General features: G+C 40.2%; 1 protein-coding gene across 1 annotated transcript in view; it reads right to left on the bottom strand.

The window, feature by feature from the left end:
• The window catches only part of LOC148899973 (insulin-like growth factor 1 receptor), a 73,137-nt gene extending 62,768 nt beyond the window's left edge, over nucleotides 1–10,369 (bottom strand). The window contains exon 1 of the mRNA XM_088991525.1: nucleotides 9,357–10,369. Within this exon, the coding sequence (XP_088847651.1) occupies nucleotides 9,357–9,447 (91 nt within the window). The 5' untranslated portion in view covers nucleotides 9,448–10,369. The remainder of the gene's footprint in view (nucleotides 1–9,356) is intronic.
• Between the last annotated feature and the right edge of the window lie 4,189 nt (nucleotides 10,370–14,558).

Here is a 14,558-nt window from a genome sequence, read left to right on the forward strand (position 1 = left end):
TTATGTTTTATGGGGACCTGGGAACGGATTATTCTCATTTTAATGGTTTCCTATGGGAAATTAATTTTTGGGATACACACTTTTCGCCTTACACACTGTCTGGGAACCAATTAAGTTTGTTAGCTGAGGTATCACTGTACGCCCAACGCAAGTTGCCATGACGACCATTCTTCGATTTCCATCCTTCCCGGTAGGAAGCTTCTGTTTCTTGATCATCAGAAGAAGACTTCGAAGAAGAAGAACGGCCCGTCAGGGTAATATTCTTTCAGTTTCCACAACAATGATTTACAATGCGCAGTCTCTCTCTCTCTCTCTCTCTGTGAATTTATCACGGGTCTGTAGTCGATGCACAAAAGTAGGTTTTGTGGCACTAAGTAAACGACGCAGACAAACTGACCTTTTTCAAGCCTCCGCGCGAGCGAGTGACTTCAATGCTAACCGACGCCAGGCCTGGTGACTCACAGCGGGGCCGATGCCCCGCTCAAAATGTTCCTTAATGTGTATGCTCTTTGTTTGCATTTGGTCTTTAATTGGGACCAACTGGCTTCACACGAACGACCAGAGCCCAGAGCAGGAAGTTTTTTTTTTTTTTTTGCTGCTTCAAACAAGCTGCTGAGAGTTTGGGTCTTTTCCTGAGCGTGCTACAGTAATACCTCGGTTTACGAACCCCTTGGCTTACGAACTTTTCGGTTTCCGAATGTTATACAGTAAAGTCTCGTTATATCGATATCGGATATATCGATAGTCCCGGGTATATCGATACTATTTCTATGCACGCACGGAGAAAATTACATGCAAACAGGGTTGGATATATCGATAGTCCCGGTTATATCGATATTTTTTCGGACTCCTTGAATATCGATATAACGAGACTTTACTGTATTTATGAAAATTTTACCTTGGCATACGAACTATTTTTCGGGATACACACGGAGCTACCACAATGAGTGATGTGTCATTGGCGAACGAGCCCGTTCTCCTAACAAGAAAATGGCAGCCGACTGTTTTTGTCTTCTATTCCCCGCACCCAGTCTTCGGTTAAAGCTACGTGATTGGTCAAGAACGCAGCAGTGGGGGGGGGGGGGGAGTGACAAAAAGTTCGTAAACCAAAGGGATTAGTAAACCGAGGTATCACTTTATCTGGAATGAATCAATCCGGCGTGTCGACATCATCAAAAATTGATGAATGCAACCAGCGCATTTTTAACACGTCTCAGCTATTCAAGCGGTGCGTCGGGGTTAATCACTCTAAGATGAATACAAAACAATAAAACAATTGAAACAGTATGAAATAAAACGGACTGTAAAGTACACACACAAAAAAAGTGGGTCTGACGAGACCCATAAGACCAGCGGGAATGGGAACAAAAAAAAAAAACATCTAGTAGAAACCTCTGAAAACAAAACCACTAACAGAAGAGACACGTGACTTCCTGGCAGTCTCCTCAGACAGTCGGGATACCGAAACATTCGCGCCGGCCGCTACGACAGCCTTTCGGCTTTAAATAGGTCATGTTAGTTGACATTTAAAGGACAACCGACATCTCCGGACAAGTTGTGTCTATAATTTGTAAAATGGCTTCAAATGACTTTTACTCAGCGTATTTTAATAAGATTCCACCGCATATCGCTATATTTTACACTTTAAGACTCGCGCTGAATATTCAGGAAGTCTTGTTTTTGAGTTGGTGACGAATCCGTACGTGACGTCACTAAAGGAACACCCCTGACCGAAAAAAAGGACACATTGTAGCAGTCCTTCCATCACGTAAATGTATTTTGCTGTATTTGTTTGGTCTGACAACCTCATGTTGCACCCAAAAGCCAGAAGAGGGCGTCCAAGCTCCACATAAGGTATTTATCAGCCTGTGGAAACGGAGGTGGCCACACGAGGTCGCCATTTTGTGCCTCTTTTTTGGGTGAGAGATTTCCCCCCAATGTTGCCTCAAAATGGCACAAATAAATTCTTTAATCGATTGCAAACATGTATGCTTTCCTCTTCAGAACTACAGTAAAGTCTCGTTATATCGATATTCAAGGGAGTCCGAAAATATCGATATAACCAGGACTATCGATATATCCGACCCTGTTTGTATGTAATTTTCTCCGTGCGTGCATAGAAATAGTATCGATATAACCGGGACTATCGATATATCCGATATCGATATAACGAGACTTTACTGTATTTGAATCATATTCATAACTGGATGTGTAACAAGAAAGCATCTTCTCCGAATCTGAAGCCATTGTTTTGATTCACCAACAATGCAAACGTATTGGCGTGATGTCACGAACTGGGGGCGGGACTTTCTGAAAATACCCAATTCGCAGCTCAATTTTTGGCAGATTTTGGACACTTTAAGTCATTTTTATTGGTGTTTTGCATTTGACTAAAAATATCATACTGCGTGTTTTGGGTATTTTAGATGCTATAAAACGTTTTTCTGATGTCAGTTAAAAAACAAAAAAGTGACGTCGGTTGTCCTTTAACTTAACGCTATCCTTTCATGCTAGCTGAAATGAGTAGCGGCGGAGTTATTCAATAGCTCGGAGTGGTCGTAGAGGTGCAAATGTCGATTGGTCGTTCAAGTACATCCTTAATGGATTTCCTCTCAATGGGATACGCGCCGTGCGGTCGGTGAGAAGGTTATCAGGAGTAAATATGTGATGAAGCGCTGACCAGATAAGCTTGTGTAATCAGCTGGACGCGACTAAAACGCAAGGGATCGGGTTGCGACACCTGCCCGCCCCGCTGCAAAAAAAAAAAAAAAAAAAAAATGTTTTCATCCTCATTTAACACGACTGGGAGCAGTTGCTGTGAAAGACAAACCCACCGTGGCATTAAAAAAAAACTGTGACAGGTCGCGTCCGTCTGGCTAAATTTTTTCTATGGGTTGAGTGAACGCTGGCGTGTGTGGCTGCCGCTGCTCACGCACAGAAAAACATCCTGTGACTGTAAAGTGACCTGGAGAGTTTTGAAAGATGCTTATAAATGACATGTATTATTATTATTATTATTGTTTTTACTCTTATTATTATTAATATTCAGAATCAGAATCATCTTTATTGCCAAGTATGTAGAACACACAAGGAATTTGTTTCCAGTAGAATATTATTTATTATTTATATTATTATTATTACTATTATTACTATTGTTGTTATTATTTTATTGTATAATAATAATAATAATAATAATAATAATAATAATAATAATAATAATTATTATTATTATTTTGTTATTAGTGTTATTACTAGTGTTCTTATTGTTGTTAATGTTATTATTATTATTATTGTTTTTATTATTATTATTATTTATAGTATTATTATTATTTATATTATCATTATTATTACTATTATTATTAGTGTTATTATTAGTGTTATTACTAGTGTTATTATTGTTGTTAATGTTATTATTATTATTATTTTTATTATTGTTGTTATTATTATTTATAGTATTATTATTTATATTATTAGTATTATTAATATTAGTGTTATTATTATTATTAATATTAGTGTTATTACTAGTGTTATTATTGTTGTTAATGTTATTATTATTATTATTATTATTATGACTTGTTATTATTATTATGACTTATTATTATTATGACTTGTTATTGTGGTTTACAAGGGACAATTTTAAATTTTGGATTGGACTTTAGTAATCATCATGGAAATAACACATGCTAGATGTGCTTTCGCGGGCCGTATAAAATGATGTGGTAGGCCAGATTTGGCCCCTAAGCCTTGACTTTAACACCTGTATGTCAAATGAACAGCGAAGATGTTTTCGGACGGGTGCTTCACTTTATTTGCAGATTGGCCTCATGAGACCCACGCTCAGTAATCTGACACCTCGTACAAGTGAACACAATATCAATTTCAAAATCAGGACCAAAAAAAAAAAAAATCAATCGTCTAAAACCTTTTAAAACCAGAGCTTATCAAAGAACTTGTGTCTGGAGATTTGGTTTGTTTACAATCCTTGGTTATGGTCTTAAAAACTCCTGAGTGATTTCAAGCTCAATTGGGAGCACTTCCCGTCATTCACAGACTACGGTGACATAACGCGGCGCCTTTTCACACGCGTCCGGGTGCTTACGAGTGTTGTCTGAACAGGTATGTGGGATGTGGACAATGTAACGCTGACAAGTAGATTATAGAGAAAGACATCGCTGCCATACCGCCGCGCTGACAGGCCTTAAATCTTTCTCTTCATAATACAGTGATACCTTGCCTCACGAATGTAATTGGTTCCCAGACAGAGTGTGTAAGGCGAAAAGTGTGTATCCCAAAAATTAATTTTCCATAGGAAACCATTAAAATGAGAATAATCCGTTCCCAGGTCCCCATATAACATAATTTTCTACCTGGTATGATATATAAAGAGATAAACTGTACTGTATAATAAAGTCGTTTTATTTACCTTTGTGATGGTCGTTGATGACTTGATGGAATGGATAGCTTTCTGCATAAAGTGTCTCAAGGAGCTCTGGGTTGTGCATCTTAGAAGTTGTGATATTGCAACAGATGCAAGAAGACACACTAGAAACATTAATAGCTGGTTCCCTTGCTTGTCTTTTTACAGTAAAGTCTCGTTATATCGATATCGGATATATCGATAGTCCCGGTTATATCGATGCTATTTCTATGCACGCACAGAGAATAGAATATCGATAGTCCCGGTTATATCGATATTTTTTCGGACTCCCTTGAATATCGATATAACGAGACTTTACTGTATTTCAAATTGAACTGATGGCGAGTGTGGATGGGAATTTTAACCTGGCAGTCTCGACTGCATGGTTAAAATATCCCATCAATCAGGCTCCACAAATAACCCAGCCAAGCCATCTGTATGTACACTTGATGCAAAAAGCGATCAACCCAGCTAAACAGAACACAATTGATGAGGAACAAGGTAAAATTATTGCAGAGAAAGCACCTACAAGGGATCATTCCTCAAGATGGTAAAAGAAGAAGGCTACATTCCTCATCAAGTGTTTAATGCTGATGAAAGCGGCCACTGCATTCCATCAAGCCATCGACGACCATCACAAAAGTAAATAAAACTTTATTATACAGTACAGTTTATTTCTTTGATTATAATACCATAGCACATTTATTATACATAAAATAAGGTATATTTTGTGTAGTTTTAAGGCTTCGAAAATTAGAAAGTAGAAAATTATGTTTTATGGGGACCTGGGAACGGATTATTCTCATTTTAATGGTTTCCAATGGGAAATTATTTTTTGGGATACACACTTTCCGCCTTACACACTCTGTCTGGGAACCAATTAAGTTTGTAAGCCAAGGTACCACTATATAATTGATCCGTGTGGCTTACTGTACAGCGGGAATGTGTGAGAGTTCACAGCGACACAAAAGAGATTTAGACTCAAGAATCCAACGCGAGATACCGACAACAGGGGGCGAAGCGCCGGGGCTTGTCCTCCGACGACGGGGGCTATGCGGCGATGACCGTAACACACCACCGGTTCACAGGCTCCTCACTCTTTCCGATCAACAGAACTCAGTCTGTTTTTGCGTGCGGATGTACTTTGGCTTGTTCTATTTTAAACCCCCCCTTCATACCCCGTTCAACCCCGCCAACCTGCCCCTCCTCCTCAAAGTGCCGATGAGAGCAGGGATGAGGCCCCGGTTCACAGTCAAACTGGTAACGTGCAACATATGTCGAATTAACTTCTGTTTCAAAACAAGTCGCATGTACAGTGATACCTTGGCTTACAAACTTAATTGGTTCCCAGACAGAGTGCGGAAGGTGAAAAGTGTGTATCCCAAAAATTAATTTTCCATAGGAAACCATTAAACTGAGAATAATCAGTTCCCAGGTCTCCATAAAACATAATTTTCCAATTTTCTAAGCCTTAAAACGACATAAATTATACCTTATTTTATGTATAATAAATGTGCTATGGTATTATAATTAAAGAAATAAACTGTACTGTCTAATAACGTCGTTTTATTTGCCTTTGTGATGGTCGTTGATGGCTTGATGGAATGGAGTTTCCGGTTTCATCAGCATTAAACACTTGATGAGGAACGTAGCCTTCTTTCACCATCTTGAGGGATGATCCCTGGTAGGTGCTTTCTCTGTGATAATTTTATCTAGTTCCTCATCACTTTGCTGCTGTGAAATGTAAATTTCTTCACTGTGAGACGAATAAAGGTAAATCTAATCTAATCTAACCTAGTTCTGTTTTGCTGGGTTGATAGCTTTTTGCATCAAGTGTACAGATGGCTTGTGCGTGTTGTTTGTGGAGCCTGATTGATGGGATATTTTAACCTTGCAGTCTACACTCTGCCTTTGAACTATCAAAGTTGAAACGAGTCCAAATTTCACAGTTTTCTCTCCATTTTATCACTCCCTCTGTCGTCTGCCTGTCTCTTTAATGTTCAAACCGCCTCCCCTCACTGCTGCGTTCTTGACCAATCACATGGCTTTAACCGAAGACTGGCGGCGGGGAATGGAGGACAAAAACAATCGGCTGCAATTTTGTTAGAAGAACAGGCTCGTTCGCCAACGACACATCACTCATTGAGGCAGCGCCGTGTACAAAAAAAGTTCATATGCCAAGGTAAAGTTCGTATGCCAAGGTAAATTTTTCATAAATGTGTCGCACCCACAAATTTATATCCCGGTAAAATTCTAAATAGTATGATCGGAGAGGCATTCAATTTAAGGGGTTCCACTATGCATAATTACAGTAGTTTATTTTCATTCTCAAATAGTATCAGATGTATTTATTTTTATTTTCAACTGCTCTGTTGAGCGGCAAGCTTTTTTTTTGTGGCTGAAGACACTAAGAAAAGCAAACCTCAAAAACGTTTGGGTAACATTTTTGGGAAGGGTGTGTATCTCGCCATCATAGAGAATTTGATATTGGGTTTTGATTAGTCGAGTATGAAATGATTCAAGGATTGTTTGATTGACAAGTGGAACGATTCGGTTTGGACAAGGTATGATGCGATTTGGTTTTTTGGTGTCATTTTGTCATCATTTCAATGACTTTGTCAGTTCTGAAAATGTACCATTAACCAATATACAGTGATACCTCGGTTCACGAACCCCTTGGCTTACGAACTTTTCGGTGTATGAACGTTACATTTATGAAAATTTTACCTTGGCATACAAACTATTTTTCGGATACACACGAAGTTGCCACAATGAGTGATGTGTCATTCGCGAACGAGCCCGTTCTCCTAACAAGAAAATGGCTGCAGACTTTTTTGGGCCTCTATTCCACGCCCCCAGTGTTCGGTTAAAGCCACGTGATTGGTCAACAACGCAGCAGTGAGGGGGATGGGGGTAGGGTTAAAAATTAGACACAGGCAGACGACAGAGAGTGATAGAATGGATAGAAATTTGGACTCGTTTCAACTTCGATAGTTCAAATGCAGAGTGTAGACCATTACAAAGGTAAATAAAACGACTTTATTATACAGTACAGTTTATTTCTTAAATTATAATACCGTAGCACATTTATTATACATAAAATAAGGTATAGTTTGTGTAGTTGTAAGAAAATCTTAGAAAATTAGAAAGTAGAAAATTTTATGTTTTATGGGGACCTGCGAACGGATTATTCTCATTCTAATGGTTTCCGATGGGAAATGAACTTTTGGGATACACACTTTTCGCTTTACACACTCTGTCTGGGAACCAATTAAGTTTGTAAGCCAAGGTATCACTGTATATTGATGATATTACTTTTTGGGGACATTTTTATGGTTCGAAATGAGCTTTTAGTACTTTGGAAAAAAAAGTTCCAATCCCCGTTTTTAATTGGACAGTACCGTTGTGTAAAACCAGTGTCAGTTTTGGTTTAAATGTTGCTTCCAGCATGTTTTTCCCCACTTGAAGGTGAACCGAACCCGCGGTGAAGCATTTAAATCTACCTGTTCATTTCTTGACCTTTTTTTTTTTTGCCGCTTACGTTGGCTTACACAGTGAGTCAGAATCAACAGAGTGGTTTTCATCCGCAGCCTGAATGACTTCCTCCATTGAGTCACTGGCCCGTTCGCCCCCGATTGCAACATGGCAGATCGCACGTATGGGAAGTCAGAAGTGTCCCCACATGGGTGCCAAACTGCGGTTTTGCTGGGGTTGATCATTTTAAAGGAGAACCGACGTCTCCGGACAAGTTGTGTCCATAATTTGTAAAATCACTTCAAATGACTTCTACTGAGCGTATTTTAATAAGATTCCACCGCATATAGTAGCTATATTTTACGTTTTAAGACTCGCGATGGATATTCAGGAAGTCTTGTTTTCAAATTGGTGACGATGCCTGACGTGACGTCACGTCAGGAACGCCCCTGACCGAGAAAACGACATACAATGCATTTTGGGTACTTTGTTTGGTCTGAAAACATCGTGTTGATCCGTGTTGATGGCGAAATTAGAAGGAAAACATAAATAATGCAATGGTGAATCTTTGTGTGTTGCACCAAGACGACTATTTGATACTCCTGGCGTATATATATATACACACACAAATAATAACTTGACTTGTAGTTGATCAATTGGAATCAGAAATGGCTTATATGAAAGGCAAAGACCTCTACATTATGCTAATTATACCAAAATAAATTGGATTGGATTTGCCTTTATTAGTCTCACAGTGGAGAAATATTTATTTAATATTTATTTATTTATATTTATATCATTCATTGAGTTTTATTATTTAAGTCAGATTTTGTTTGCATAAGTCTTTTCGCATACAAAAATAATGTAGAAATAGTACACATATTTCATTTTGAATACACAAATATGCTACAAAAAATGTCAGAACATAAAGTCATGATGCCTTAGAATTAATATCAGTTATTAGGAACGGTTCCTATTAACTTTTGATGCGGCTTGAAGAATACATAAAAGTTTGTAACTTGTTCTTGAATCAAAACACGAGCCAAACGGATACACGTGTCATTCGAGCGTGGCTCTTTTGAATTGACACAAAATGCGTGAAATGGCGTCATTATTAAGTAAAGCGAAGTAAAAAAAAAGGTGACTGACACAACTGCAACAGTCCCTCGTGCACCGTCTTCATACAGAAACGTGGGAAAGGGCTTAGAATGGCGTTTTTAAATAACCAAGCGTTTGGGGTAGACGGGGGGGGCATTTGGTGCTTTTTGTTAATCACGTGTTGGCATAAAAATAAAGAAATTTGACCTAACTCTCCCTCGTGCACAGTCTCGATACTGAAACGTGGAAAATGGCTCTGAATGGCGTTTTTTTTTTTTTAATAACCAAGCGTTTGGGGTACACGGGGGGTCGTTTGGTGATTTTTGTTAATCACGTGTTGGCATAAAAATAACGAAATTTGACTTACTCTCCGTTGCGGCGAGGCGGAGTGAGGACAACACGGCCAGCATCAGACCCCCAAACAAGGTCAAGCGGCTCCTTTCCATTCGAGCCCTCATTCCTGTGGACGTAAATCCTCTGCCGAAAACCTGTAAACAAATACGGCCGTCGAGTGGAGTGGGTGTACCGGGTTAAAGGAGGAGACCGGGGGGGCGTCCGTCCGTCCGTCCTTTTACAAACCACTTCGGGTTATTTCTGGACAACGTGTGAGGGATAGAAACGAAGCCTTAACAAAAAAAAAATCTTCAGCCAGCGCCTTTTAGCAGTTAGCCGGCTAATGGAGCTAATGGGCTAGCAGCCACGAGCTAGCTCGCGGAATCCCGCTGGAAAATCTGCGTTTCAACACTCGCTCAAGGGTAAATCCGTTCAGGAGCCGCTTAAACGCCGGTAAAAGGCAACAGGGCGTAGGTGAGGGCGGCGGGGCGGATACGGCTAAACGGGGAGCGGTGGGGATTCCTGCGTAAAACGCATCTTCACGCTCCATGTCGTGGTGGTGGTGGTGTGGGGGGCGAACGCATAACGTCCCGGTGCTGGTGGAGATGGTATCATCCGGAATTAAATCTTGTCTTGAAAATTTGGATTACACATCTCTTACAAAATAATCAGTCTTGTAGCGTGAAGGAGGCGAGTTTGCCTGGCAGAAAAAAATATTCAGCAGAGTAGCGCGTTTTTTTTTTTTGTAGTAAGGAGACCGCAGTCTCCCTCTCTTCTTGCCTCCTCCCCCTCCTCCTTCAGCCGCTCATTATGCACGGACTCACCGCGCTGTTGTTGTGGTTGCAATTCATCCTTCTTGTGCGACTACGACGTCAAGCGGCGGTCACTATATGCGCTTGAACGTCCTTTGACGCCGCCCTAGGATGTCGGTGCGTATAAATAACAGCCCCCCTCCAGTCTGTCCACTGCAGACTATCGAGCGTCGCCAGACAAGATTAAACGCAGCGCAGGTACGCGGAATGTCCACTTGCCTCCTTTCGGTCTGCAGTCTGCCTGTAAACACAAGCGCAGCTTCCAAAGATCGCCTTTTTTTAAGGAAGAGAGGCCACTGCGCAAAAAATACGACATGTACAGTGATACCTTGGCTTACGAATTTAATTGGTTCTCAGACAGTGTGTAAGGCGAAAAGTGTGTATCCCAAAAAATTATTTCCCATAGGAAACCATTAAAATGAGAATAATCCGTTCCCAGGTCCCCATAAAACATAACTTTCTACTTTCTAATTTTGTAAACCTTAAAACTACACAAAATATACCTTATTTTATGTATAATGAATGTGCTATGGTATTATAAAGAAATAAACAACTGAATAATAAAGTCATTTTATTTACTTTTGTGACACACACACATCACTGCAGAGCATCAAGCCACGACAACAGATGCAAACACTCGCATGGTGCGTACAGTACGAACTTAATTGGTTGTCAGACAGTGTGTAAGTCAGGCGAAAAGTGTGTATCCCAAAAATTTATTTCCCATACGAAACCATTAAAATGAGAATAAGCAGTTCCCAGGTCCCCATAAAACATCATTTTCTACTTTCTAATTTTCTAAGCCTTAAAACTAGACAAAATATACCTTATTTTATGTATCATAAACGTGCTATGGTATTATAATTACAGAAATAAACTCTACAGTATAATAAAGTCGGTTTATTTACCTTTGTGATGGTCGTTGATGGCTTGATAGAATGGAGTGGCCAGTTTCATCAGCATTAAACACTTGATGAGGAACGTAACCTTCTTCTTTCACCATCTTGAGGAATGATCTCTTGTAGGCGCTTTCTCTGCAATAATTTTATCTAGTTCCTCATCAATTGTGTTCTGTTTAGCTGGGTTGATAGCTTTTTGCATCAAGTGTACAGGTGGCTTGTGCAGGTTATTTGCGGAGCCTGATGGATGGGATATTTTAACCTTGCAGTCTACACTCTGCTTTTGAACAATCAAAGTTGAAACGAGTCCAAATGTCACTGTTTTCTATCCATTTTGTCACTCTCTCTCTGTCATTTGCCTGCCTCTTTAATGTTTAAACCATCTCCCCTCACTGCTGCGTTCTTGACCAATCACGTGACTTTAACCAAAGACTGGGGGCGGGCAATAGAGGACAAAACAGTCGGCCACCATTTTCTTGTTCGGAGAACAGGCTCGTTCGCGAACGACACATCACTCATTGTGGCAGCTCTGTATGTATCCCGAAAAATAGTTTGTGTGCCAAGGTAAATTTTTCATAAATGTAAAGTTCGTAAACCGGAAACTTCGTAAGCCAAGTGGTTCATAAACAGAGGTATCACTGTACTACATGTATTGGAACGGGGATCATAAATTAATACGGTTAACTTACTTTTCAGGGAATTATAAAACTTATACCTGAAACATGGTGAGCGCATATTTTTAAATCGATCGTGAAAGCATCTCAAACGTCCTGGTAGTCATCACCGAAAACAGGCATAGAGTGACACATCATCATTCATAACAGATCTTTGCTCAGCACCCTCGTCTCCGGAGCGGTACGATGAAAATCCGGCGCGCCGATCCAGGAGGAGCAGGCTTGTTTTGCAGTCTTACCCTCACTCACTCACACGCACGCACGCACGCAACACGCCGCCAGTCAAATTAGAGGCATTACAAGTCGTAAACGCAGGTTACGTAAACCGCAACAACAAATAGCGATTTTCAATGTGGGGATGTTGGAAGTGCTGCCATATTTGCGTACATTTTTATATATGACATAAACATGCGTGCAGAAGAAGGAACATGTGATTCACTGACTGCTGTAAGAAAACAACATCAACACGGAGCATAATATTCACACTTACGCTACAACGGCATGGAATTGGAGTCATTCTCAACGACGGAGTCTCTTATATTCGACACTTTGACAACGTTTTCATGAAGATGTGCAAATTTCGCCTTATTTGACTAGTCATCAAAATTACAATGAATGCTTAAAACGTCAAAATTAGTGGTTGATTTTTAAGGACAACTGACACCATTTTTTTTGTTTCCTGACATCAGAAAAACGTTTTATAGCATCTAAAGTACCCAAAACACGCAGGATGATATTTTTAGTCAAATGCAAAACGCTAATAAAAATAATATAAAGTGTCCCAAAATTGCCACAAATGAGCTTGAAACTGGGGACATTCAGAAAGCGTCCAAAAACGACTTCAAAATTAACCCGGAAATGGCCAGTTTCAGAAGGTCCCGCCCCCTTGTTCGTGACGTCACAACATGGACGTTTTGCCTTGCTCGAGAATCAAAACAATGGCTTCAGATTCGGACAATATGCTTTCTTGTTACACATCCAGTTATGAATATGATTCAAATAGTTCTGAAGAGCAAAGCATAAATGTTTGTAATCGATTAAAGAAGTCCTTCCGCATCAATTCGAGCCGTCAATGACAGCAATGTAGCGTCCCAGAAAATGCACAAGATGGCGCCCAACCTCCATTGGAAATGGGCTGATTTGTCTGCTGGGAATTTGTGTCAACTAGTATCAAATAGTAGTCTTGCTGCAACACACAAAGATTCACCATCGCGTTATTTATGTGTTTTCCTTCTAATTTCGCCATCAACACAGATCAACATGACATTTTCAGACCAAACAAAGTACCCAAAATGCATTGTGTGTCACTTTCTCGGTCAGGGGCGTTCCTTCAGTGACGTCACGTCAGGAATCGTCACCAATTTTAAAACAAGACTTCCTGAATATCCAGCATGAGTCTTAAAACGTAAAATATAGCTATATGCGGTAGAATCTTCGTAAAATACGATCAGTAGAAGTCATTTGAAGCGATTTTACAAATTATGGACGCAACTTGTCCGGGGGCGTCGGTTGTCCTTTAACTGTTTCTCAAAACCTTGGAAACCCAACCTAAAATCCCCTCCATACCGCTCAAGGGGGAATGTGGTGTTATTTCCCATCTTGTGAGTGTAAAGTGTACTTGAGTGTTTTGAAAGGCGCTTATCAATTAAATGTATTATTATTATTCAGCGGTGGTTGTCTGTGATTGTTTTTTTTTTGCACTGAAATGTTGCCACCTAGAGGTAAAATATCGCATCTCACGCCTGAGTTTGTTATGTTGTACTGTTACTGTTGTGGGTGTCTGAGGCCCAGGCATGGGTAAGGGGGGAATGGGATTTACAGGAGGGTGGGGAGCACGTCATGTGATGCTTTGAGCAGACAGTCAACACAACCATGCCGAGCGGAAGCCCAAATTCCCCCCCCTGCGCTCTCTGTGATTGTCACTGTAATTACAGTGGTCTTTCTTCACTGTACAGAGGCATCGTTTGAACGCCGTACATGACCTCAACTCTGTCAGAAACGCAACAATTAGCAGTTCGAGGAAAGGAAAGCTTGAAAAAAAATCCATGGCGGCCCACCCATGAGTCTAAATACAGTGAGTCACTCCCTAACAAGTGCTCACTGTACCAACATGACCTGGTTTCATCAGAGTATGAAGAGGGCTGTCGACTTGCATTTGTTAAATCTCCCGATGAAAAGTCCCCAGCAAGGCTGTCATCGGGCCCACCTACCATGAACCGTCCAGCCTGGAATCCATTCTCGCGATGCACTCATGTGGAAATAAGCCTGTTTACAATCAACGGCTAGCACATGCTAATGAGCGTCTGTTTATTTTTTTGCCGTGGTTACGCGGGAGGAAGGGATTTTTTTTTTCTGGTGGAGTTGAGGATAATAGATGACACGCAGACGACAAGCAGGTGGTTTGGCTGCGGCCTATTCGGAACAAACAAATCCACAATCTCAAAAAAGGGCTTCAACTGTGTAAGCTTTGCATGGCAATTTGCAAGGCAAAATATAATAATAATGTGTTTCCACATGTTTGTAGTCAGTTTTTTATGTGGGTGAGCAGATATATAGCTAATAGCTAGCTATCTGCTAGCTAGCTAGAAAGCTAGCCAGCTATATAACTAATATACAAAGAGATAGCTTGCTAGCCAGCTAGAAAGCCAGTTAGATAGATAGCCAGCCAGCTAATAAATAGCTAATAGATAGCAAAAAGATGCTTATAATAATAATAATAATACATTTAATTTCTAAGCGCCTTTCAAAACTCTCAAGGTCACTTTACAGTCATAGTAGTAACTCAAATAGCTAGAAAGCGAGTCAAATAAAAACATTGCACTACATTATAACATGTGTAAATAATAGAACA

The sequence above is a fragment of the Hippocampus bargibanti genome, linkage group LG03 (assembly GCF_051943395.1).
Source record: "Hippocampus bargibanti isolate YZ-2025 linkage group LG03, ASM5194339v1, whole genome shotgun sequence".
Taxonomy (NCBI): Eukaryota; Metazoa; Chordata; class Actinopteri; order Syngnathiformes; family Syngnathidae; genus Hippocampus; species Hippocampus bargibanti.